The sequence below is a fragment of the Sinocyclocheilus rhinocerous genome, unplaced genomic scaffold, assembly GCF_001515625.1.
Source record: "Sinocyclocheilus rhinocerous isolate Xijiao unplaced genomic scaffold, SAMN03320098_v1.1 scaffold1352, whole genome shotgun sequence".
Classification (NCBI taxonomy): domain Eukaryota; kingdom Metazoa; phylum Chordata; class Actinopteri; order Cypriniformes; family Cyprinidae; genus Sinocyclocheilus; species Sinocyclocheilus rhinocerous.
The window spans coordinates 307,672-315,890 of NW_015656168.1; the positions used below are offsets into that span (position 1 = coordinate 307,672).

At 35.6% G+C, this 8,219-nt stretch overlaps 1 protein-coding gene across 3 annotated transcripts; it reads right to left on the minus strand.

The window, feature by feature from the left end:
• Nucleotides 1–1,711: 1,711 nt before the first annotated feature.
• LOC107719771 (uncharacterized threonine-rich GPI-anchored glycoprotein PJ4664.02-like) lies at nucleotides 1,712–8,213 on the minus strand. Of its 3 annotated transcripts, XM_016527283.1 has the most exons (23): nucleotides 7,988–8,213; nucleotides 7,835–7,896; nucleotides 6,966–7,124; nucleotides 6,714–6,868; nucleotides 6,486–6,607; nucleotides 6,333–6,394; nucleotides 6,012–6,112; nucleotides 5,840–5,906; nucleotides 5,588–5,742; nucleotides 5,358–5,479; nucleotides 5,187–5,248; nucleotides 4,923–5,023; nucleotides 4,754–4,805; nucleotides 4,494–4,663; nucleotides 4,213–4,334; nucleotides 4,017–4,078; nucleotides 3,779–3,882; nucleotides 3,582–3,660; nucleotides 3,291–3,472; nucleotides 2,966–3,087; nucleotides 2,801–2,862; nucleotides 2,411–2,651; nucleotides 1,712–2,192 (listed from the first exon to the last, which is right to left on the minus strand). In XM_016527283.1, the coding sequence occupies exons 1-23, from the start codon at nucleotides 8,051–8,053 to the stop codon at nucleotides 2,097–2,099; spliced, it is 2,526 nt and encodes an 841-aa protein (XP_016382769.1). In that variant the 5' UTR covers nucleotides 8,054–8,213; the 3' UTR covers nucleotides 1,712–2,096. The 3 variants fall into 3 exon arrangements, with proteins under 3 accessions (XP_016382769.1, XP_016382768.1, XP_016382771.1); XM_016527282.1 differs by lacking the exon at nucleotides 7,988–8,213 and having other exon boundaries at nucleotides 7,835–7,981; XM_016527285.1 differs by lacking the exons at nucleotides 5,588–5,742; nucleotides 5,840–5,906; nucleotides 6,012–6,112; ... (1 more) ...; nucleotides 6,486–6,607; nucleotides 7,988–8,213 and having other exon boundaries at nucleotides 7,835–7,981.
• Between the last annotated feature and the right edge of the window lie 6 nt (nucleotides 8,214–8,219).

Below are 8,219 nucleotides of genomic sequence, written 5' to 3' on the forward strand. Positions count from 1 at the left end.
TGTTGAGCATTATAGCTATTCACAGAAATTTCTGTTGAGCATTTAGAGGTGTTTAAGTTCCACAGAGTCCACACAGAGAGGAAGCCATCCTGCTTTATCTTTTACATTTCCTAGAACTCGAGAAAATTGTAGCGCTCCAAAAAAAAAATCGTTCCTTGTACTGCAGGTGCGTAGAGCCAGTAGGATATTTGAAAATGAGCAAATGGAGCACTGAAGATAGCAATGTGCTGAAACGTTTGCTTGCTTGCTCGTGTCCATTTGTTTTTAATTCTCATGCACTTTGCACTTTTGCACAATGCAATTTATAAAAATTAAAAAGATGTTTTTGTAGACTTTTTAGTCTTGAGTGGATCAGTGTGCGGTTAGCCACCCTCTTGCTCATTTTCTTTTACATTTCCTAACATAAATTCCTTCAAAGTGAGACATATTTGGAGAAGCTGTACTGTAGTGAATGTGGACCTGATCCTGTGCAACAGGTTAGGGGCAGGTTCCCATAGTGAGATGTCAGATGAGTCCTCAGAAAAAGAACTAAATGTCTTTCAGAGGTGCCAAAGGCTGTACTTAATTATTTTGCTACACACATACACAGTAAAAAAAAAATAAAAAAAAATAAGGTGAATGCAAACCCCCGTTTTCAAGAGACATTAACTGGTTTTGATGGTCTGTCATCAGATTATTATTATTATTATTTTAACTGTACATTCCAAAACAGTCCACAGCGTGAAATAAAATCTAAAAATAGCACTTTCTATTCTATTTTAATTTTACTTTATCTATTTATCTTTTTTTTTTATTAAAAAAAACACTAGGATGTCTATTTTTTCTATTCTATCTACTTGTTTTTCTTTGTGTGTGTGTGTGTGTGTATAATATATATATACATACCTTGCTACACTGCGTTAGGCTAACCGAGACTTGTCATTTGCACTTATATATTGTTGCTCTTTTGTTAGTTTTGACTGCTTTTATTGTCCTCATTTGTAAGTCGCTTTGGATAAAAGCGTCTGCTAAATGACTAAATGTAAATGTAAAAAGGAAGAAAGTGTGTGCAGCATAGGCTACACTTCACAGCGTGGTGTAACTAATTGTGGGTGCAGCTCAACCTTCAATACACGTTATCATTCTGATTCTCTTCTATTTATTACTCACATTGGTTCTACCATAAATCATTAATAGGACATAAATATTATATTTTATTTACACGCCTACCTTTACTTTACCAAATAAGTGGGACTGGCTGGTACGTGAAGTGAAGTGAAACATGGCACTCTGCTGTATGTAGCCTATGTATACCCGCTGGAAGCTTCTGTTACCAAGCTAAATTCCCTCTGTATATAATATAATTATTTTATATTTAAATGAATTATATTTCGACTCGATTATGTTAGATCCACATATTTAAAGGCGCTGCGATGTTAGCCATGCATGAATGTCTACCAGAGCTTAACTCAGAAACGCTCCACCTGTACCTGTTGTTCACAAAGAAGTCAGACAGCACCACAAAATGGCTAACACTCCATTTAGTGTATTGGAAATGGAGTGTTAGTTTGTGTTGAAGATGTTTTATCCATCATCATAATAACCATTCTGTCTTTGGTAGAGCGTTTATCAGAAGGACTGGTATGATGGGCCCAAATGAATTTTCCAACATATTAAAGCTGTAAAGCTCTGTATTGTATATACCAACAATTAAGGATAGGCTACAATAATGTTCTCATATTGGTATTGAATTGTTTTATTAAATTATAGTTTTTAACTACACAGTCTTAAAACATTAATTGTGATTCGTACATACATATGTCATCAGGGTGCAATATGTTATTTTAGATAAAGTACATTAAGTGTGAATAAAGAAGTGATCAACACATTCTACATTTTTTCCCTTAACATTAAATACATACTACCAAATAAATCTTTCATTCAGAAAACAAGATTCTCATTACTTTACATAAGTTTTTTAAATAAATAAAATCATTCCTTAAATAGTAGTTGTTGTTTTTTTAAATCACATTTGCATCACATTTAGAGAGGTTCTGTATGCCCAGCAATACAGGAAAATTAATATTTTAAGCATCAAAGTTTGTTCTTGAATACCTCTAGAAGATGCTGTTTCGAGTTGTGTACTGTACATTGTATGATCGTCTTCTGTGCCAACGTTTTCTGATTGCTGCACAGCAACCACACAGCAAACACTAAACACATCAACAGACAAAGTGAGAGTTAGCATCATGGAAGGGAATTTTATACAGTTAAAAACACTTTTAATCAGCTGTACATTATAAACATTATATATACGTTATAATTATAGAATATAAAGGCACATTTAAGTCTATTGATAAGACAAAAGAGTAACAATTGCATGTTGTCATTCCAATGCACATATTTGACATTCAGTCATCCTAATACTTACGCAAAGGAGAATCCAGCAAGGTACGAGCCCGATGACAATAGCGCAGGGGACAATGATAGCCACAACCCATGCTGCGTTTGTACTATTGTTTAAGATTGTACTGGTCAGGACTGTGGGGTAATAGGTGGTTGGAGCGGCTGTTGTAGAAGGTCCGAGGAAAGCAGAGACCAAGCCGAAACTGCCGATGTCACTGTCTGTGAAAACATACTGTACGTTGGCCTCAATCACAGAGGAGTTACCCCTGTGGAGAAAATGTACAATGAGAAATGAAGCAAAATAAATAAACTGATCTTTCCTTCCCTCACCCAAAACTACTCAATGATGACAGCAGATCTCTTGAAATCATTTAAAACACTGCTTAGAAAAAAAAAATACTGAGCCAGAACTTACTTGAAATTGATTTGATTGAAATTAAAGTTAGTAGTTGTTGTTTTATTCAGGATCGTGGACACCTGAAAAGCAGAAATACATTTTTATTGATTCATTTGTTTATGGCTAATGTGACCGAAATAAAGCAATTTCTCTATTCTCAATTTCTCAGTATCTGTAACTCACAAATTTATTTATATAGTGCTGGATCACTGTGAAGGTCTCATTCCTGAATTCAACTCTTTCAGACATGGACACATTGCTGATTTCAAATCCAAAGTTCAGAGAGAAGGCGTTATCATCAATTTCTTTAGGGGAAAAAATAAATAAAATAAACAAAACAACAATTAGTTGTGGGGTGGTTATATGTGGATGATAAAATTTCACTCATCCATTCAGGGATTACTGATTTAACCATTTTCCTTCAAAGGAAAAGCTTACTACATAATAGTACACCATTTGCATTCAAATGTTATGTGCACAACAAAAAAGGCAGGAGAGAAAAACTAACTTGTATAGGTGACATTCACAAAGTTCACAAGCTCAGTCAGATCTTTTGTTGTGAGGGATCGTTTGATTCTCATTTTCATTCCAGACAACAGGGTGTTAGCCACATTTACAACGTTACTCTCACTTGGGATAGTACCCCGTGTTTTAAACACAAGGCTGATGTATATGATCACCTTCCCAAGCCTGCAAAAGAAAGTACATTTATTTATTTGGAAGATTTATTCCATGTTACCATCTATTTTCAAAAGATAATACAGAGGAATGCAAAGAGAAAATGAATTATTGCTCTTACACGTTTGGTGGAGATGTGCTTATTGTCAGAGTACTGGGTGGAGATGTGCTTGTTGTCGGAGTACTGGCTGTCGTTAAGTCTGCAAAATAAAGTAATGATTAGTGGAGAATAATCTTTAAATTAGTGCTTTAAATCAAAGTATTCAGTGTTTATGGAGCATATAAAATGTGACATTGCATGTGTGGATGTGGTAATACCTTCTTTAGCTTTGAATATTTCCTTGACAAAGGTGCTGTTTATGCTCAAGTCACTTTCTGAGAAAACATACTGAACACTGGCCAGAATCACTGTGCTATTACCACTGTGTGGAGATTCAAATGTGCAATGAGGAACAGAAGTAGCTGTCTAAAAACCTCATCTCATACTAAAAACGAATCAATGTTAAAAGCAGATTTTGTACAATCATTAAGACATTTCTTCAGATTCAGAACTTACTCGAATGCAATGTGTTGCAGATCAAACTGAGAAGCTGAGGGATCCTTTAGGATGTCGACAAGCTGGAGAGTGGAGAAATAAATACAGAGATTAATGTGTTTATTAATGTTAAAGTTAATGTGATTAGAATAAGGCATATTCATTTTCACAGGAAGTTTCTGAGAGAAACCATTAAAGCAAAGTGTCTCAATCTCACCAATTTATTTATAGTGCTTTTGATTGAAGTATAGGTTTCATTCCTTAGTTCACGTTTCTCAGACATGGATATATTAGTGATTTCAAATTCAAACGTGAGAGCATAGGAGGTTTCATTAAGTTCTTAAAACACAGAAGAAAAATTATTAGTTGTGTGGTTATATGTGACTGATTACATTTTCTTTAAAAGCAAGCTACCACAGGTCTACACAATAAACTTCATTTGCATTCAAATGACATATTCAGAACAAAAAGGAGCTTAAAGAGGAGAGAAAAACTCACTTGTGTAGCCGATATCCACAAGGCTCGTACCCTGGGTTGGTGGTGCGACTACTTTAGTTCTGTAACGTGGGTTGAGCGTAGAGCTGGCCAAGTTTATAATGTAATCCTTACTAGGGATTGGGCCCAGTGTGTGAAACACCAATCGAATATTTATGTAAGCCTTCCCCAACCTACCAAAGATGATGAAATAACAGGAATGTAAAGACAGATTCAGAAAATAACTGGCTTTTACAAAATGACACTGGAATCATGGCTCTTACAATGTTTGTGGAGAAGTTATGCTTGATGTCAGAGTACTGGCTGTTGTTAAGACTGTAAAATAAAGTAATGATTAGTCAAGAAGGATTGCAGTTACAGTATTTGGTGTTGGTGGAGCAACACATTTAAAACAAAATCTTAAGTAATGTTTGATTTTCAGTTTTGACAAACCTGTCAATGAACTAAGCGCCTGTAGGAATCTGACTGGTTTTATGACATCTGCATCTTGGAAGTTGTACTCCATACTGCCCTCAATCTGATTTAATGTACTCCTAGAGAAAAACAACAATATACAGTATCTGTTGCACACAGTATCAGGACATCAATGCATATGCACAGAACAATCACAGAGAATTTTCTTGGAAATGTATTTTTTTATTTTCATATATTTTCATGTGGGAAAACAAAAGCAGATTATGACAGACTGCATCTTACTTAAAGTTGGATGAAATGGGTTGTAAAGCTGGACTGCTAGGTTCATTCAGAAGAGTGTTTAGCTGCAGGTAAAAATTAAAATCATGAATCAAACTGAACTGAATACTGGATCTCTCTGTGAATATTTGCATGGGGTCTACAAATTTAAATGAGTAATTGGTGAATGCCTACCGCTTTATTGATTCTATCCTGTACTTGCAGGTAGATGTTGTTTCTGAGTCCAGAGTCCCTTGGCATGCTGATGTCACTCATATTAAATTTAAAAATGACAGCATAGGAAGATTCCGAAATTTCTGTTTAGAAAGAAATGGTTATTTTTGATTGGGTGAAAATTTGACATTCATTGCTGTTTTGCTCATATCCATTTAAAACGCTTCTAAACTGAAAATGATGACACTTACTCTCATAGGTGACATTCACCACCTGCACTGATTCATTCAGCTGTGACTCTCTGGAATTACGGAGAGTGTTGATAGCGCTGAGGACCAGAGCTTCACTGGGGACTGGAGATGAGGAGTTGAACACCAGCTTGCTTATGACCACTGCTGTACCAGATCTGCAAAGAGGATCACTTTTGATTAATGTGGTTCACTTTTTGTGCTAAAATTATGAATCCATAACAGACTGCATTTAAATGGAATCTCAATACTTGCATTAGGCTTGAAGAAGTCAAAGGGAAAATGGTTATTGTGTCTGGAAACATTGTAGTATGGGTCAGTTCTGCAATGAACGGTAGAAACATACAATAATATTGAGATTTTGAGGAAAAGTTGTTGTAACTGTCAGAGTATTTTTCATTTTGTATAGATGTCATTACTAACATACCAGACTGTGATTGAAGCTCATTTAGGAAGCTGACTGGTTGTATGGCATCTCCATCCTGGAAGGTGTATTCCATCCTGCCATCTATCTGGTTTGAAGAGCTCCTACAGAACAAATAGAAGATATCTGTTAGGGACTTTAATCCACACCTTTAAAAAGAGTATTTATTTATTTATTCATTCAGTCATTCATTTAATTTGATAAATTAATTATTTTTGTTTTGTGTTGTATTGATTTTTTGTAATTTGTACTTTTCAATGGCTTTAATAAGCTAAAATGTGAGGACACTTGAAATAAAGATTGTGAAGTGAGTTTCAATCTTACGTGAATTTGGATGATTCGGGTTGTACAATTGGACTGCTGGGTTCATTCAGAAGTGTGTTCAGCTGAATAAGAAAAATCAAACCATTCATCAACCTCTGGAGAATAATTACACTGGACTCAAACTTTGTTAATGGGATAATAAAGATTTCTTACCGCATTATTGACGACATCTTGCACTTGCACGTAAAGGCTGTTTCTTAGCTCAGGGATCTCTGGCATGCTGATATTACTTATATTAAACTCAAAGATTACAGCATAGGAGGTTTCTGAGATTTCTGTTTGGAAATAAAGGTAATTTTTACTTCCCCAACCCTTGCTTATTATGACGGTGTGGCTTATTCCTACTTCAAAAGCTTTTCAAGTGAAAATGATGAGACTTACTCTCATAGGTGACATTCACCACCTGCACTGATTCACTGAGCTGTGACTCTCTGGAATTACGGAGAGTGTTGATAGCGCTGAGGACCAGAGCTTCACTGGGGACTGGAGATGAGGAGTTGAACACCAGCTTGCTTGTGACCACTGCTGAACCAGGTCTGTAAATAAAACCCCTTTGGTTTAATGTACATCAAATGTTTGCAATAAAATTCCTTTTCCATTTTTGATTGTTAAAATGTGAAAACCAACACTTACATGAGATTTGAAGGGGTCACAGTGAAACCAGTTGCTGTTTCTGGAAGCACTGTTGTAGTGGTTGGCAGATGTAGCTCATTTAGGAAGCTGACTGGTTGTATGGCATCTCCATCCTGGAAGGTGTAGTCCATCCTGCCATCTATCTGGTTTGAAGAGCTCCTACAGAACAAATAGAAGATATCTGTTAGGGACTTTAATCCACACCTTTAAAAAGAGTATTTATTTATTTATTCATTCAGTCATTCATTTAATTTGATAAATTAATTATTTTTGTTTTGTGTTGTATTGATTTTTTGTAATTTGTACTTTTCAATGGCTTTAATAAGCTAAAATAACAAAGCTTCACTGGGGACTGGAGATGAGGAGTTGAACACCAGCTTGCTTGTGACCACTGCTGAACCAGGTCTGTAAATAAAAACCCCTTTGGTTTAATGTATATCAAATGTTTGCAATAAAATTCCTTTTCAATTTTTGATTGTTCTAAAAATATGAAAAGCAACACTTACATGAGATTTGAAGGGGTCACAGTGAAACCTGTTGTTGTTTCTGGAAGCACTGTTGTAGTGGTTGGCAGACGTAGCTCATTTAGGAAGCTGACTGGTTGTATGGCATCTCCATCCTGGAAGGTGTAGTCCATCCTGCCATCAATCTGATTTGAAGAGCTCCTACAGGAAAAGCAGAAGAGATACTGAATTTGCAACGTGCTTAAATTCCTATGCATAATACAGCTTTATTGAGACGTTTAGATTTCTTTCTTTCATTCTTTTAAATATTGGCTTGTTTTAATGTCCTGAAATATCATGAAGCACTAAATAAACATTGTGAATGAAAAAATATTATTCATATAAAAAAATCAGATTGCATCTTACGTAAAATTGGAAGACTTGGGTTCAAAAACGATCTTGCCAGGTTCATTCAGAAGAGTGTTCAGCTGCAGGACAAAAATCAAACCATTCATCAACCTCTGGGGAAGAATGGCATTGGACCTAAAGCTATTTACACTGTTCATTTTTAATGTTTACCGCATTATTGATGATATCCTGCACTTGCTGTTTGGTGTCGCCTCTGTGCTCAGGGTCCTCTGGCATGCTGATGTTAACCAGGTTAAATGTAATGACCACAGCATAGGAGGTTTCTGAGATTTCTGTGTGGAAACATGTTAATTTTTATTTGCCAACATATTGTCATTCATATCAGTTTTATTCATTTCCACTTCAACACATTTTAAACCTTAAATCATGAGACTTACTCTCA

Coding starts and splice junctions, on each gene's coding strand:
- LOC107719771 (XM_016527282.1), bottom strand. CDS start 7,974: ATGAACAGTGTAAATAGCTTTAGGTCCAATGCCATTCTTCCCCAGAGG. Junction 5,743..5,839: donor TTGACTTCTTCAAGCCTAAT/GCAAGTATTGAG, acceptor TCCTCTTTGCAG/ATCTGGTACAGCAGTGGTCA. Junction 2,652..2,800: donor TTCAATCAAATCAATTTCAA/GTAAGTTCTGGC, acceptor TTTTCTCCACAG/GGGTAACTCCTCTGTGATTG.